The sequence below is a fragment of the Cajanus cajan genome, chromosome 7, assembly GCF_000230855.2.
Source record: "Cajanus cajan strain Asha chromosome 7, NIPB_CcT2T_4, whole genome shotgun sequence".
NCBI classification, from domain to species: Eukaryota; Viridiplantae; Streptophyta; class Magnoliopsida; order Fabales; family Fabaceae; genus Cajanus; species Cajanus cajan.
Window position 1 is genome coordinate 17,300,686 of NC_138523.1, and position 19,011 is coordinate 17,319,696.

General features: G+C 34.7%; 1 protein-coding gene across 1 annotated transcript; it reads left to right on the forward strand.

Annotated features, from left to right (window-relative positions):
* The first annotated feature begins 2,025 nt into the window (after nucleotides 1–2,025).
* On the forward strand, nucleotides 2,026–2,427 carry LOC145949865 (uncharacterized). The gene has a single exon (XM_083060767.1). The coding sequence runs from the start codon at nucleotides 2,026–2,028 to the stop codon at nucleotides 2,425–2,427; it is 402 nt and encodes a 133-aa protein (XP_082916893.1).
* The last annotated feature ends 16,584 nt before the right edge of the window (nucleotides 2,428–19,011 follow it).

Sequence of the window (19,011 nt, forward strand, 5' to 3'; positions counted from 1 at the left end):
ATGTGGTGCTGACGTGGCAGATGACGTGGCAGCTCCTCTTGAAGTCCAAAAATTAATTTCAAGCCCAGATAATTATTAAACTGCCCTGAAAATAAAAATTGGAATAATTAGATTCAGAAAATTCAAATTAGTTAAAATATGAATTACTGGTCCAATTAAAGTCCAAATAGAAAATAGTGCAGAATATCAACAATTAAGCACAAATCAGAGATTAAAATAAGTACAGAAAGGTAAGAAAATAAGGGAAAATAATGACTCATCAAAGATGAATCAAATAGGAACTAGTGGGATTTTAATATTCCTAACATGGAATAATTAATGGGATCCATAACACACATTGACATTTCACTCAACTCCTTGTGGGTCCAAACCCTTCATCAGTTAGAATCCTCTATGGGTAGACTTTTTTAAGATGTCCGACTACCTAAGGATTAAGGGTTATTGTGCATTAGGAGTTCATATACACATGTCTCCACCATAATATGATATTCGCTAGTGCTCAAATATCTTTCAAAATTAGGGTTTTAAGATTAGTTAAGAGGGAACCAATTTTAAAAGTGACGCAATGGAAATTTTTAATTAACATCACCACTTTTAAAATCGGTTAAATTTTAACCAATTTTAAAAGATATTTTAAAATCGGTTATCATTTAATCGATTTTAAAAGGTGTCTTTGTTACTAATTTTAAGATCAATTATTTTAAAACTGATTTTGTATATAATATACAAAATCGGTTGTTAAATACGGGTATGTCCTGTTATTATTTTTAAGATTGGTTATCTAAGAATTGGTTTTGTATACTATATACAAAATTGATTTTAAAATAATCAATCTTAAGTATTTGCGAGTCTCGTTTTCTCTCATGTTCCCCTTCTGTATACTCTTTCATGTTATTTGCTTTCTCACAATATCGGCCTCCGTCTAGGCTCGTGTTCCATCGACAATGTCCTCCATTCGCAAAGTGGCATGTCCATTCTAACCAAACTCATAAGCATAGTAGGAGTAGGAGTAGGGTTCTGTTGGATGGGTTTTCTCCCTCCTCATCAAGGATGCAAGGGTCGACGACACCGTCGATGCTTTTTGCAAGGCCCCTGCTATCTACATCCTTGCTGACCTCCTCTACCTCTCCATTTCCGCAAGGTCTTTGCACTCCTCGTTTTGATGTGCACCAAGGAGAGACATCGTCATGTTCGGTGCACTCGATGTCGTCGCGTTCGGCGTACTCGACAGCGTCGCGGATTTTAGGGATGATGATAGTGGAAAATGGAAGAGCAAGGTCATGGAGCTGTTGAGGCTTTTGCTCGATGAAAGCCATAGCGATGCACATGGTGGTAGTGGTAGTGATCAAGACTATATATAAGGTAATGACTTAGATTCTAGCATGTTATGCACATAAGAAAGTTATGAGAAAGATAAAGAAGAGAGAAACTAGGACTGGGTAAATAATAGGTGCTTATGTTCTAAGGAACCCACATTGCTATTTAATGTTTTGGTTTGGTAGTGAAAGTGAAACTCAACACTGGGCTAGGGAATCTATATGGTTGAATGAAGAGTTGGAATCCATTCAAAAAGTGATGTTTAATGGGAGGAATAATATAGATATTTTGAATCCATTAGATTTATCTATCATTCATGTCTTTGTTGAATTAAACTAAGATTTTGAAAGTTCCAATTATTAGCGAGAACCAAAATCAAATCCCATTGTCTTCTCATGTCTTTTTCTCTAATATATTCCCCTTTCTAATTCAATATTAATGCTTGCAATCTTAAGAGATATAAAAGGGGTTCAGAATTGGCATTGGCACACTATATTAGGAAATAGGAAAGTGTTGGCGTTGGCATTTTGGTGATGGTCCTGAAGTACACGTATAAGGTTGATGGGAAAGGAGAGATGGAAAATTGTAACACGTGTGAGAGTTTGGGGATTGCCAACATAACATTAATTCACAATGTGCAGCCATCGGATTGCACTACACCAAAATTAATTTTTGTGGCAATTAATTTATTATTTAGCGGCCATATAAATGATCATTATTTTTGTACTGGCCAGTCAAGTTGCCAACACTAAAGGAGCTGGTGCAGGTATCATTTTAGAAGGCCCCAACAATGTTACTATTGAACAGTCTCTAAAATTCAGGTTCAAAACCACCAATAACCAAGCCGAGTATGAAGCATTATTGGCAAGATTGAGGTTGGCACAAGACATTGGTGCGCAGAAGGTAAGGTGTAACAGTGATTCCAAGATCATGGTGGAACAACTCAGTGGTTTCTATCAAACCAAGGACCCACTACTACAATGGTATTACCACGAAACATCCAATTGGATGGAATCCTTCAAAGAATTCACGGTACACCATGTTCCCCGAGAGCAGAATGTCAGAGCTGATCTCCTGTCCAAGCTCGCCAGCATGAAGCGCCCTGGATAGCATCGGAGCATCATTCAAGAGACCATCAACTCCCCCATCTTGGACGCCAAGGTCGTCAACGTCAACGACGTTGAAGATAAGGAGTGGATGACCAACATCTGAAACTACTTACAGGACGGGACGCTACTTGAAACAAGGATGAAGCTCGGAGAACCAAGGTGAGGTCGTCCCAATTTGTTATTGTAATAGGAGAGCTCTTCCGAAGAAGCATCTCAACCCCCCTGCCCAAGTGCCTAACGAAGTCTCAGGCAAGTTACATCATCGACGAAATTCATAGAGGCATATGCGGCATGCACTCCGACGCACGCTCCATGGCAGCCCAAGTAATCTGAGCTGGGTACTATTGGCCCACATTGAAGTCCGAATGCAAAGATTACGTACAAAAATGCACAGCATGTCAGCAATTTGGCAAAGTACATCAACTTCTACCAGAAGCCCTCCACCAGATGACGTCCCCATGGCCCTTCGCCCAATGGGAAATGGACATCCTAGGACCCTTTCCACCTGCCAGGGGCCAACTTAAATTGCTAGTCATCGTAGTCGACTATTTCACCAAGTGGATTGAAGCATGCCCATTCACCAAGATCACCGCGGACAATATCCAGAAATTTACCTGGAAGAATATCATATGCCGATATGGCTTGCCAAACTCCCTCATCACCGATAATGGGAGACAATTCATTAGCCAAAGCTTCGAAAGCTTCCTCTAGGAACTTGGCATCAAGCACCAAGTCACCTCAGTTGAACACTCACAAACGAACGACCAAGCTGAGGCCGCGAACAAAGTAATACTCCAAGAACTGAAGAAAAGGTTGGGACGAGCTAAGAGACAATGGTGGAAGAACTACCAAGCATTCTCTAGGCGTACCACTGTACCCCACAATCAACAACACAAGAAACACCCTACAGGTTGACATATGGCTCCGACGCCATGATTCCAGTCGAGGTTGGAGAAACGTCTCATCGACGAATTATCTTTAGTAAAGAACAAAACAATGAAGAAATGACGACCAACCTCGATCTGATTGACAAAGTTAGGGAAAATGCTCGAATCAGAGAAGAAGCTTGCAAACTCTGAGCCTCTAGGAGATATAACACGAAGGTCAAGCCACGAACATTTAGAGCTGGCGACCTTGTCTGGCGATTACGGGGGGAAGCAAGAAAATACCCCTCCGAGGGGAAATTCGCAGCTAATTGGGAAGGACCATTAAGGGTCACCGAAGAACTTGGAACGCCACCCACCTCAAATTTTATTTCTTTTAAATTGTAAATTTCGGTGATGTACTTTTTTTCCTCCTCAACCTTTTTTCCACTAAAGAAAAAGAAAAGGGTTTTTGGCCGAGGAAGGTTTTAACGAGATACACCTCAGAAATAATCAACAAAGCAACTCCATTCTCATATATTTCCGATATTGGTATATTAATCGTAATTACGTTGCCAAGGTCGAGTTCGAACCTTGATGCCAAGGTCGAGTTCGAACCTTGATGCCAAGGTCGAGTTCGAACCTTCAAATAAAAATTACAGTGCCAAGGTTGAGTTTGAACCTTAAGGCAAACGTCGAGTTCGAACCTTCAAATAAAAATTACGTTGCCAAGGTCGAGTTCGAGGTTTAAGGTAAAGGTCAAGTTTGAACCTTCAAATAAAAATTACAGTGCCAAGGTCGAGTTTGAACCTTAAGGCAAAGGTCGAGTTCGAACCTTCAAATAAAAATTATAGTGCCAAGGCCGAGTTCGAACCTTCAAATACAGATTACATTGCCAAGGTCGAGTCCAAACCTTGACGTCAAGGACGAGTTCGAACCTTAAGGCAAAGGTCGAGTTTGAACCTTCAAATAAAAATTACATCGCCAAGGTCAAGTTTGAACCTTGACGCCAAGGTCGAATTCGAACCTTCTTCCTAAATACTAAACACAAAATGTCGAAAAAAGGCTAACTATAAGCAATACGTCGACAAGATAGTCAAATGGAAAATATGCAGAGTAAATGCAAATACTTTACCAAAAGGTAACATGATGTCCAAACTGGCATACAAGAAAAACACACAATGGCCACATAGTTCAACAAAATACATAAATAATTCAAATCAGAAAAATCTACAAGCTCCCTTCGCTTGTCCCGTCAGAAAGGTTGTCCTCATCCACCAACTGGCCATCGCGAACATCTTTATCAATGTTGAGCAAGGAAATATCAACCTCAAGGGCTATTACCTTCATCTGCCAAGCTTCCTTGAAGAAACCTCTCTTGTGCTCAACAACAATTTGGCGCTGAGTGTCCAAGAGCTCTTTCTCCGCACCTACTTTGGCCGCACTCAGCACCTCTGAATCCATCTTCAGGTCAGTAATTTCCTTGGCATTGGCAGTAAGAAGCTCCTCGTCAATCTGGCGCCTCTCCTCGGCCGCCTTCAATTTCTCCTCCAACACCTTGATCTGCTCCTCACGCAGACGAACTTGGGTCCTCGAGTCCTCAACCTCCAGCTCAGTGGCCTTCACCTTGGCAAGCAAATCTCCGAATTTGGTGGCGTAAGCCTCATTCGCCTTGACAGTAGCAAAAAAGGACTTCTTGGTTTTTTCCAAATCCTTCCTTGTTAGAAAAGAATGGAAAAATCCAAGGGGGGGTGAATTGGATTCTATGACCCTTTAAAAATTTCAGAGTATTTTGGATCTTTATTTCACTTAAACATTTCTAAGACTGAATTTTCAATGAAGTTTCTTTAAAGACTTGTTATAGAAGAATGAATTCTATATGCCTTATTGATTACAAAATAATGAGGTTCAAATGTAATGCTTTAATTCAGTTTAAACCACCAATATTCACACACACATGCTAATCAAGAATCATCTTCTTTAATGTACAATCAAGATATTACTCAAAGTAAAAGATAAAGGTAGAAGAAGATTGCACAAGTCTTTTATCCTAGTTCAGCCACTGCACATGTGACCTACATCCAGTCCTCAATCAGAACCTGATCAAGATTTGTTCCACTATCTTAATGAAGAAGGTTTACAAGCATACCACACATGCATATACTTCAACACTCAAGATAACCACTTTCTTGACCCCAAGAAAGCACCCCTTGTAGAAACCCACTACAAGAATCCTTGCCACTTGAGAAACCCTTCTCAAGATTTTACAAGTATTCACAAAGAATTAAGGAACGAATTCACCTGGAATTCAGAAGCAAATCTTAATCTTCCCCTTTCAAGAATGTGGTGATGATGATGATCCTTTCTCAAAGTTTTTCACAAACATTTTTCTTCTTGGATTCACAAAGAAAACTCTCCAAGATGGTCACAAAGACTCCATAAAAACGCTTTTCTAAATTTGATTCTCAATTCCAACTCTTGTCTGAAGTTTCAAAAAGTTCAAACTATTTATATAAATTTCAGACCCAGATAATCGATTATTTTAAAGAATAATCGATTATTTTGTTCTTCAGGTTTTCTGGAAACCAACCAAGAACAATATAATCGATTATTTTGTTGGATAATCGATTATTCCAGAGAGTTATTTCTGGGATAATCGATTATTTTGCAAATAATCGATTATTGCAGCAAGGCATCCCATTTTGCCTGTTGCTGGAATAATCGATTATATTTAAGGATAATCGATTATTTTGAGTTAGTTTTCAAAACTTCGTTTTAATTCTCAAAATAACTTTTTAGTCCCTTTAACTCATCATCATACACTCTCTAATCAGTTTAGATATAGATTTAGCTTATGCACACAGCACACACAACAAATAAACTCATTCAAAACAATTTATATACTAATCCTTATTACATAGCACTTTCTTTGACTTTGTTTTTGTCTTCTAAGTTGTTGTTGTTTGTTGTTGTCCTTGACACACATTTTGTGATAATCAAAACTCTTTTAAGCTTCAGAGATAATCTTGATCTCATCAAGTTCAGGCTCCCCTAAGCTCAACATTCCTCACCTCGCCCATCTCGGCCCCCTCCTTCTCGGCCCTCTCAAGGTTAGCCAAATTCCTCTGCCACTTCATCTTCCAATGATCCACTATAGCAATGGATCTCTCTAGAAAGACCTCAGCAGAGTTAAGACCCTCAATCGGACCAACCTTCTCAATCATAGCTTTATCTGCAATAAAGGCTGGGTCTTCCTGATAAAAGCTCTTTGCCGTAAGGTTAGGATTCCAGAGGGAGCGAACATCAGGGGACATACTAACATGGTCCAATCGGGCCAAAGGATGACTTGTGTTGAACCTCTCGTGGATACAGCGGGTCCGAGTTGTTGAACTTGTTAGAGGAACAACAGATGAAGCACCACCATGGTAGACCTCGACCAAAGTAGTCAGATCAATAGAAGTTGGTTCCTGCCAAGCAAGAGTAACTTAGCAACATAAAACTAAGCAAGCAAACAAAAAAAAAAACTCACAAGACAAAAAAATAGTACCTCTTGGACCAACGATGTCGAGAAGGGTACCCCTTGCTGATTATCCTCTACGTGCACCTTCGTGGCCAGACTCGGAGGAGGACTCATGGTGAGGTCGATGCCTCCCCCCAAGTCCCCTCGGTGACAACCTTGGCCATTATCTCCTCTTCAACCTTAGGAGACTTCTTCTTCCGCTTATGGAGGGGTCGGAGGCTACTCTGCTCCTCCTCAGGATCAGGAATCTCCTATGTTGCGGTGTTAAACTTGGCCTTCAACTCGTGCCACTTGCTTTTACACATCAGATCTGCAAATAAAACAAAATGGCACTGTTATAAACATTCCAAGCCAACCACAGTGAAGGGAAGCACATCGGCCATACTCACTTTCCAGGTTTTTCTCCTTATTCTTTGAACAAGGAAGGGATAGGACACTCCTACTGTCCAAGGGTCGAGGAAGAGATTACAACTTCTCTATGTCCTCCTCATCCACGATGAACAAAATGAAACTAGCAGAACCAGCAAACCTAACCAGATTTTGCTGCCAAAAAAGGGAAACTTTGGCTCCCCATTCAAATGGAAAAGATGCTCAGACGCCACATTGGTATCCCAGGGGCAAATCTTAAAATAATATTCCTTGAAGATTTTATAAGAAAGGTAGAACAGTGAAAACAATCCTCCTTCCTTACTACCACTCAAGGATAACCAACCTAGAAGGGGATCCCCCAACTTCAATTGGTAAAAATGCATGAACTTGGCCAGCGAAACCTCTATCCCCAGAACCGAGCACTGAACTTGGAAAGCTCGGAGAAAATCCCAATTGTTCGGATGATGTTGGCTTGGGGCTGCATTAATATGACTGAGGAAGGCACACTCAAATGGAGTAAAGGGTACAGAAATACCGAGATCCTTGAAGAAACATCGGTACATGTAGAAGAAGGGAGAGGAACTCGACAAGAACACGTGTTTGCCAGGTTGGCAGTACTCGACCTTGATGAGATCAGCCACCGAGGAGGCACAAACGGACAACTCATTACGCAGTGAATCAATTAACGATGGGGATGAGAGCTTACTCTCAAACTTGCCAACATCCCCCCTCACCCACTCATACCCAGGGATGTATTGGAGGATGGGAGTCCTTTTTATTATTCCCACCTCGCTTCCTAGTTAGGATTAGGTGGATTATGAGCTTGTAGATGATGGTGTTTTGTGGTGAAGTTGTTTTGATATAGCTTATTTTTCTAGTGTGTGATTATACACACACATACAAACACACACACAAATGTTGCATTAATATCCAAGACTTGTTTGCATGTTAATCCTAGATTAGTTAATATTTGTATTTTTTGTTGCACTTTAACTGAATTGTATCAAGTGCAGTAACCTGACAGATTGTTATAGTAGTAACAAATCAGATGCTCAAACTTGACCCATTACTCATGCACTATCATAATCTTGTAATTCAACCTCGAAATATCTACCTCTTTAGCATTCTTGGCACTATTTGGAAAAAAAAACATCTATCAAGGAAAAGTCCCATGAAACTTTCCTAAGAGAAGGCTTCATAATGGGCCACCATCATCAACATCACACCTCCCACTAATGCTCTACTTCACCAGTCATGATGTATACCTTATAAATTACATTTTTATCCTCATGGCATGCATCCCTAAAGAGTTTTCTCCATCACATTGATCCAATGATTAACAACTTCTAGATTAGAGTGTCCCTTGAGTTGGGTTGGATCACCCTTTCTAAACTTAGCCATTCCCATATACTTCAAAGGAATAACCACCCTAGTTGACTTAGGTTTTTCCTTGTTCATCTCCATCCAGGTTAAGACATCTTGTTGATATTGGGCCACCATAGCTTGTTTTTACATAGAATTTGCTTATAGTTGATCCATAACATTATGTTGTTGAGTCGTAATAGTTATCACCATCTCAATGGCTCGTGCTATTTGAGCACCATCAACGAAATGTGAAAGTCTACCCACCATACTAAGATCAATAACACCCAACCTATATAATGTAAAAGTAAACACACATAGGACATACTTAACCACAATAGAATCATAATGGAACCACTCCAAATAATTCCCAAAAGACTCAGCCCACTCTAAAGTGTACTGACCCGACATGTTACTACATGGGTATAAACAAAACGCATTTAAATTAGCTTAACACAACATAATTTTGAATATACTATTCCTCAATTGAAATTAGCATGCCTCTTTTTTCCAAATCCAATACACCATTCCAGCACTAGGTTGGGATTCCCTTGAAAATCCACAACTTACACGCCCATTCAATTGGGTCCAAAAACTTAGGCATGACCCTTTATGAGAAATTTCACGATCCACGTTTAACAAAAAAATATTTATTTTAAAAGAAAACATTCACTATAATGTGTTCATTAAGCCTGAAGCTACCCAATAGAGATTTGTTACAGTGACATCTCCCAACTGAAAATATTTTTCAATAGAACGTTTTGCTCAAAAGCCAATAGAACTCTCTTGAATAGTTGAAAAAGGTTTGGTAGTTTCACAATTAAGAATGACACTTATTGGATGTACAAATAAATTCTCGCATCTTTATAAAAATACGAAGGACGTGATCTTATAAGCACATATTAATCACCATTGGCATGATGTCTTTTGAGTGATGACCAAAAGAAAATGTATGAAGATTTAGGCTCAAAGTGGATTATATCATACCAATGTGAAAACATGTATGTGTGAACCCGAATGCACAACAATCATTGATCCTAAGGCTAGTAGACTTGTAGCATCCCTAACACTAGAATGAAAATTATCCAAAAGTTGTACGATTGAAGATGATGATTGTTGGAGCTATAAACAAAGTCTTAAATCATTAGAACGATAAGAGGGAGGTGGATTTATGAGCACAAAAATGTCTCCATTGGCATAAAACCTTTTGGGTGAGAACCAAAAGAAAATCCATGAGGATTTAAGCCCAATGTAGATAGTATCATATCAATGTGGATACATGTGTGTATGAACCTCCAATGCAGACCAATCGTTGTCCTAAGGCAATCAAACATCTCTAAAAGGGTTACCAACGAAGAATTATGATTGATAAAGGATTCTAATCAATAAGGTGTTGAGTGAAGTGTTACCATGTAGTGTTTCAAGTAGTGCAGTCGTTGAGATGTCAAATCTGAAGGGCGTTACAAATTGTAGTAGAGTTGTTCCTTTCTCCTAGTATGATGTGGTAATTGAAGGGCGTTACAAGGTACAAACCAGTATATCAAAATTTCAATGTTAACGCAGTTAATCAGTCACTTGTAATCAAGGTTGTTTTTATATTACTATTTTCTTAGTCAATTTCAATTACAAAAATAGTATTCAAAGTATGTGTGGTAATTGAAATAATATATCTCATAAATCTTTGAATTCTTTAATCAGATTTATGACAAGATTATTCAAGAGATATAGGGTAAGAAGATAAAGAACACAGAAACTTATACTGGTTCAACCATCCATTTGGCCTACATCTAGTTTCCTCTGATTTAACACCTCACTAAATCAAAGATAATTCATTATAATATTGTTTACAAATACTATGCACACACAATATTACAAGAATGCTGACACACATCAATCTTAACTCTACAAGACTAAAATTCAGACAAATTTTTGCACCCCATAAGAATTAATTGACAAATCTCAAGATTTCAAGATCTCTTATTGAGACACCCTATCTCAAGAGATACACCATACAAAAAAATACATATTAAAAGATTAGAAAGATATCACCTATTTTTTGTAAACGTTGGACTTTCATAATTGAACTCACTTTTTGAATTTCTTCTTTCAAGAACATATGTTCAATCTTTGCACTTCTAGTATTTGAGAAAATATTTTTTTGATCAGCCTTTGATTCTTGTTTCTGAAAGTATTCTTTTTCTCTAATGTAATTTTCCAAAAAAAAAACTTTTAATTTCATAAAAGATAGTTACTTAAAGATGCAAGGCGTAATTCAATTATAAAGAATCATAACAAAAGTAATATATTTCCTGATATGGTAATTGATTACTAGCTCCTCTAAAACCTAAATTCAAAACATAAACTATCAGTTTAATCTATTACGGGATATGATAATTGATTATCTCGAGCTTTTCAAAAGCCAAAAATGTATTTCATTCTGTGGTAACGGATTACTGATTGTGGTAATCGATTATCCCGATGAAATTTTTTATTCTTTAGCCTTTTCTCAAGCAAGAGGTTTTGTCTTAATCTATTACCAGCTCTAGTAATAGATTAACACAGAGGATGTTTGAATATCCTTTTTCAAGTAACAGACTTGGTAATCTATTACCCTGAATGGTAATTGATTAACAATGTTACCTTGAAAACTCTTATTTGAATCAATACATATTTCTATGTTTAAACACTTGGTAGTAAATTACCTTTTGCATGATAATCTAATACTTTATGTTTATACATGAAAATACTAAGTAATCAAATTTTTGGTTTCTTAAAAGCTTGATTAGTTCTTGAATTAAGCATTCATCATCATCATCAATTATAAACAAACACACATATGCCTATATCTATTACAATTAATACAATATCCTTTTTATAGGCTTAAGAAAAATTTATACAATACATCATCAAAACTAAAAACATTCTTTAGGAGCCCTCAAGTTGTCCCATCCTCTCAACAATACCTTCAATGGAGAGTGTAAGAACTCGTATAATAGGGATTGGGCACAAGACAGGGATTTACTCGCAAAATCAATGGAAATGGGGGTGGGTACGAGTATGGGTACAGGTACTATTGTATCTACATTGTCACCTGCATACACTACTGTATTTATTCAATTGGAGTTGTTGTATCTTTTATTGGTCTTTTTAATAATTATTTTAGATAGTTAATCTTTGTCATGATTAACTTTTTTTTTAGGTATTATTAGATCAAAATAATATTTGAACTTAAGTGATAAGCATTTACACAAAATCTCATGATAATGATATATATATATATATATATATATATATATATATATATATATATATAACATTTATATTTAATATTATAATTGCTAATAATAAGTTTCTTAACAAAAGTAATTTAATTTAAAATTTTAAAATTGTTATTTTTATATGAATGATGGCTCATGTTGCAAACTCACTAACCTTTTTCATATTTATGGATTTGTGTTACCTTCCATTTTTTATTTTTTTTAGTTTATGTGAAAATGGTTGTTTCAAATACTGATTGTGAATTTCTAAAATTTCTTTATGTATATCTATGATTTTTAATGGTGAATTTTAAAACTTGTATTTATAGGGAAGGTCATTTTTTCTTTAATATAAAAACTTGTTACTTTTATTATTATTATTATTATTATTATTATTATTATTATTATTATTATTATTATTATTATTATTATTTGTCTTTACAAAAAATAAAGAATAACTATTAGGTCGATCTTGTGAGGGAGTTGGGGTTGTATACCAAAGGTTCTAGGTTTTAACCTTGGTGCAACCAACGTATACAAAAAAACAATAATAGTAATTTAGGTGATAAACAAGGCTTGTTGGCCTACTTTGGTCTATAGATTTGTTTATAGGTCTTATATATAACAAGTTATGTAAATAGACTTTCAAGTTAGGTAGAGACTTTTAAACAAGTCAAGTCAGACCTTAATAAAGGTATATGATACGTAAATAAGACATATTAGATTGAAATACAACAAAGTTTGGCCTAGTTGACTGCTAACTTTCAATCCTATTAATTACAATGTTAAATGCTTAGGACCTTATCTTTGTTATGTTTTTTTATTTTGAGTTGAGTTATGTTTTAATGATTTAAAGTTATGTTTAGACAATTAATTAATGAGTGAATTTTTAATTTAGTTATAATAAATTTTTAATTGATTTATTGATTTTATAAGTAAAGTGCACATAGCGCATGCAAGTATGGTGGTATATATGTACTTAGTGGATTCAAGGGCAAGGATTAAAATTGTTATCTGTGTGAGTATGGAGACGTGTACGAGAATTTGTTAAGTCAAAAGAAGACGCAACAACTCCAAGTGAGATTTTGAATATGACAAATATAATACATATTGTTATTTCTAACAAGTGTGCCAGTGTTTCAGAAAAATATAATTACAGGCAAAATGAAGAACAAGCATATGCATCAGATGATACAAGACGACAGACGAAAGCTACGTATAGACAAGTTAAAACAAACCTTCAAGCATCAAACAAATACGAGTCAAAGCAAAAGAACTCAGAAGAAAGTTGGTCAAACAAAACGGAAGTCAATAAAATTAGACGAAGAACAGTACAGACTAATAAGCATTTCAGACGAAAATGAAAGTCTGTTCATATACAAATTGACCAAACCAAAGAAAGTCAAAGCATTAATAAATAATGCTCAAAAGAAAGTCAAGGCTTGAGACGCACATGGACTACTAGACGAAGACGAAGACTACCATAAAACCATATGAAGAATCAAGTCTCAAAAAGGAAAAATCAAGGCATCGTCTACGATCACACAAAAGCTCTCAACGTAAAATGCGTGATCAGAAGGAAGAAGAAGAAGAAAAGCATGCAAAAGCAAGAGCATGCATGTGTTAGAAAAAGTAAATTACTTTTTTCAGATAAGGACAACACTCTACAGCTATGTGACTAGAAAAGGACAAAAAGGTTCCTAGGTCTCTGCTAAATTTAGACACTGCTGCTACCAAGGTAAAGAATACTTCATGAAAGGTCTATCACAAGAACCAACATTTAATGCAAAAACTCAAGCATTAAATGAGAAGATTGAACTAGTCATGAACGACTATACTTGTTTCAACGGACACTTGCAACGGGAAGATTCTACAAGACAATATATATATTTATATATATATATATATATATATATATATATATATATATATATATATATATATCACTGCCTCCAACCTCAGAAGGTTGGCTTTTTAGGCTGGCCATTGGTCTTGCATCCCTAACAAAGTAATATCAAGCCCACGAAATAATGAAACCAGAGGTAGAGCGTATAGAGTCAAATGTACCACAGGGTATTCATCTCTGTAAACTAAGGAGTTCCAAGCATGTGCATCTCAAGAACAAAACCTTAATGAGTGTATTCAACTTATGTATCCTCTTTGTGAGAGTAAACCATACACTCAATCGTTGTAAAAACTAAGGTTGTATACCTTAGTGAGTGCAGAAACCTATGTATCCTCTCTATGAGAGTAACCCAAAAACTCAAACCAAACCTGTCTAGTTGATATTTGTAAAGCCTGAAGAGGCTAGGAAAAGAATACTTGTAAAGCCTGAAGAGGCTAGGAAAAGAATACTTGTAAAGCCTGAAGAGGCTTGTCAAAGAATACTCATTGCAAGCCAGAAGTGGCTGAGTAAAGAATACTAGCGTTGATAAGTAAAGTCAACGGGCCAAGAGTTGGTTGAGAATACTCACTAGGAGCCAGAAGTGGCTGATCAAAGAATACTAGCGCTAGTGAGTGAAGCTGGCGGGCTATGAGTTGGTCAATAATACTCACTGAGAGCCAAAAGTGGTTGAGCAAAGAATACTAGCATCAGCAAGTGAGGTTGACGAACCAGGAGTGGTTGAGAATACTCGGGCAACCAGAAGTGGTTTAAGAATACTAGCATCTACGAGTGAAGCAGACGAGCCAGAAGTGGTTGAGAATACTTGGGACCAGGAGTGATCGTGACCCAGACGGTCTATAATACTCACCGCGAGCCTGAAGAGGCTGATTAAAGAATACTAGGTCCAATAAGTGAAGTTGGCTGACCAGGAGTGGTCGTGACCTGGGTGGTCTATAATACTCACTACGAGCCTGAACAAACAATACTAGTACTTCATGGTTATCTAGTGGAACCCTTCATTTGAAGGAGACTGGACGTAACTCAATATGAGTGAACCATTATAAAAATACTTGCACCATGCTTTAATGTTTTAGACGCACTTTGTCTGATTGATCTTAATTATCAAAAATTTTGTCCAATGATAATCGTCTATTAAAACATCTTCAGAAGAAAACCATACTTGTTTAAATTGTGACCTTAAAGAACGGTTTTCATTTAAAAGAGCATTTTATCTAAACAAACGATGAAAATCCCAGACTGAAAATGATTTTGTTAAACCAACACTAGGTAGTTTCTGTTCAGCTTTCGCTAATATTATTTTACTGGAAGAAAGAGAGTCTTATCGCGAAAAGATGTTAGAAATTCCTTTGTTCACATACACACACATATTCAACCCCCCTTCTATGTGTTTTTCATCTAACTTCAGAATTTTTTCAAACACGAGTTTAAAAACAAGTACTACCCATTATTATACCTTATTTTAAGTGAATTTGTTCTACATTTAGTTTTCATCAACAATAATGGATTTAGATGTTTATACCATATTATCCTTATTGGATGATGAACTTGTTGCACATCTTCCAACATTTCTCTTTTGTGCCTATACACACACACACATATATATATTAAGAAGAATGTTAAAATTTTGGAAATATTGATTAATGTGACACCCTTTACCCTATATGTCATAATATATAATTAATGAAATATAACTAAATAGCATCATCTCTTTTAAATAAAACCAAACTCATTCAAGTAGAAAGTATCACATTTTTAACTAACCAAAATAAAATAACCAATAAAATTGCAAGGAAATAAAACTAATATTTTCCAAAATAATTCAACAGAACAACATTCTAATCTAATCCTAGATACACCTCGATGTCACATGTTCTATCAAAGCAAAATCCAACACTGATGCCTAAGTCTCATTACCAATATCTTTACCTGCATATTGATGGTCACCGGTATAACAACCAAGGGAAAACAACATAAAAGAAAGTGAGATTATAATGCATATGCAATAGACATGGACTACATGTTATCATGCATGTGGCGCCAGTAAAACTCACACATCACACTTGTGCATTATCGCTAGCAATACATGTAGAGTAGTCTAGGAGTACATGTTGCGTCAAACCCTTTGTGCACTTTCACTAGAAGGACACAGTATCAAGGTTTGGTCGAGATGACTAAATTGTGCAAGATACATCCTATGCTCACAAAAGTAGGACTAAGACTTCTGAATCGAATTATTCCCAAGGTTGTTTTCCAGGCTTTTACACAAGGGATCTTCCCTGATGGTGTATTCCATATTGTACCCTTAAAAACACTTTTATACATATATATTCACATGATCTCACTTAACATAACACATATTCCTCAAATCACATCATATTCACATGATCTCATTTCACATAACACATATTCCTCAAATCACATCATAGATCTCATGTACATTCCCAAATACATTAGTTAATCATTAGTAAAAGGTAGTACCAAGATCACAAGGTAATACATCATCCAATTCATACATGATGCATACACAAATATCATATATTACATCTAAAAATGATAAATATGACTTATCTCAAGTAATAAAGGTCAAAAAAGAAGAAAAAAAAAAGAGAAAAGAATGAGAAACATTTGCATTAGCATGAGTCACAACCGTGACTCATGGATCACAACTATGACGTTGATCAGGCTTGTTACTAATCGGTCATACCTGTGACTAGCTCGGTGAAATCCAAAGGGTCAAAATTCAATAGTCATGACCATGACTCACCGGTCAGATCCATGACTCGTCAATCATGCCCATGACTCACTAGTCACACCCGTGACAGAACCTGATCACGATATTTTTGACTCTTGGGACCCCAAAACTCGTCTAATCACCATAATTCATAAAAAAAAGAAAGAACATCTAATCGGTAAAAACATTGCAAATCATGTAATAAACATTTAAACAACACAATTCATGTATACAATTACATACTCAAGTAATCTCCTCATACAATTATCAATGTATTCCCTTAGGGTTTGCCATGGGGACCCACAAAGACTTCAAATCATACAATTACAATCTAAAACCTATAATTAATTAATCATTCAAACAATTCATATCATTAGGAATGTGTAAAAAGAACAAGAGGCAAACATTTGAGAAAACCCCTCATGCATAAACATATATACAATATACATAGGATTGAGGGTCAATCCCACTATCCAACATGCAAACCCACACCCAAAATAAGGTTTCTCACTCTCTTTTATCTTGATAAGCACTAGACAATGGATACACAACTCTAGGGTGATTTCCTTCTTACTCCTATTCTTCAAGCTCTGAAGCGTGAATGCGTGCACAAAAAAAAAAGTGTAACAATTGATCAGAAACCCTTCTTTTCAAAATCTTAACCTCCATTTAACCTCACAGTTAAAAGAATTAACTATAGTTATAAATTTTCTTCCTCTCATTTAAATTAATTAAAACATTTAACAAAACACTTTATATTATATTCCAAAATATATTAAATAATTAAATAAATATTTAACAACCTCTATTGATAAAATAAAATTCCAAAAATTATTAATAAAATGTTTATCTTATATTTTATGAAAAACAAGGTATTACTATCAACATATTCATCTTTTTTATTTTTTTTTTATAATTATATAACAATTTTATTTTAAGAGAATTCATGTTTATCTATCATTGGAAGATCTCTCAAATTCATTATAGAAACCTTGATAGTGTGTTTAGATGAGAAATTTTACAAATTCAAGAAATTTTAAATTCTTAGCATTTGAATTACTTCGATTTCAATTTCTATCATTCTTAAAATATTTTGTTTGGATAAGTCAATTCAAATTTCTTAAATTTTAAATTATTAGGTTGAATATGATAATTTGATTCCATCATAGTAAAATTAATTTTAAAAACATATTTATATGTTGAGATTTTTAAATTATATTTTATAAAAATAAATATTGATCCATTTTTAAATATTTAATAATTTTAAAATTAATATTAGATAATATTTAATAATTTTAAAAATATTTTTGAATAATCAATAATTAAAAGAATGAAGAGATAAGATAAAATATATAGGTGAAATAAGAAAAATAAATATGAGAAATTTCAAATTCTTGCTTTTTTGGGAGAATTTGAAATTCTACTATTTTAAGGAATTTTAAAAATGTTTGGATTTCAAATTCTTTGTAAATTCACCATCCAAACAAAGAATTTCACCTCAAGGAATTTGAAATTCTTCAAATATATGAATTACCCTATATAAATTCCCCATCCAAACACACCATGAGTATATAAGTGAACTTTTTTTGTTGTAATATTCTCACCCTTGTGGATTAAGCATCTATACGCCATACCTTGTAAAGAGCGTGGAGATTTTGTAAGAAAAAAAAAAATACTTGAGTTGCTTTAATCTCATGTTGAGATTATTTGTGTAAAACCTAAAAGAAGTTAAAAGAATACTTGATATACACTTGCTAAGTTAGTGGAAGTCTTCCCGTATTGAAGGGATTGGAGATATCTCTAACTTGTATATGTCATATTTTTCTTTTCTTTTCTTGTATTTTATAGATGAATCTTAGATATAAAATTTGGATCAAATTAATCAATTTAATAATACTAAAAAAGGAATGAAAAACATAAGATATTTTCCATTTTTTTCAAGTATATTTTTCGTATACAATTCCGTTTGAAACATTATTGGATACAAAATGTGACATCTCAATATAAAGAATTAAACCTCAATTCATCATGTTGTGGGAGATTTGCTCTTTTTCTATAACATTCCGACCTTAACTCACCACGCACACAACACAAGATAAAGAAACTCATTTAAATCCAATTGAATGATTTGTTTCTTTAGGGACAAATTATGAATTAGAACATAATAACAATAAAAACATATTGTATAGGAAAATAATAAATAATTATTCCCCCAAAAAGTTAAGGATAAATTTAATTTAATTATATAATTAATAAAAAAAATTATTATCTTATCAAATAAGAATATTCATTTTATAGATTTCTTAATTAAATAATTATAATATGAATAGTGAAGAAATTTACACAAAGAAAGTTTGCTCTCTAATTATACCAAACAGAAAATTTGTAATGAAAAAATCCTTCTCTAAAATTTTTTTTCACTAATTATACTATTAAATGTAAAATATAATTAATAAAATATTTGTCTTTATCTAGATATTTTATTTTCATATTTTCTATTATCTATATATTGAAAAACCTCCAGATTAATATTGCACATTTATTCCATCAAAGGAAAGTTATTATTTATTTGGTTTT

Coding starts and splice junctions, on each gene's coding strand:
- LOC145949865 (XM_083060767.1), top strand. CDS start 2,026: ATGATCATTATTTTTGTACTGGCCAGTCAAGTTGCCAACACTAAAGGA.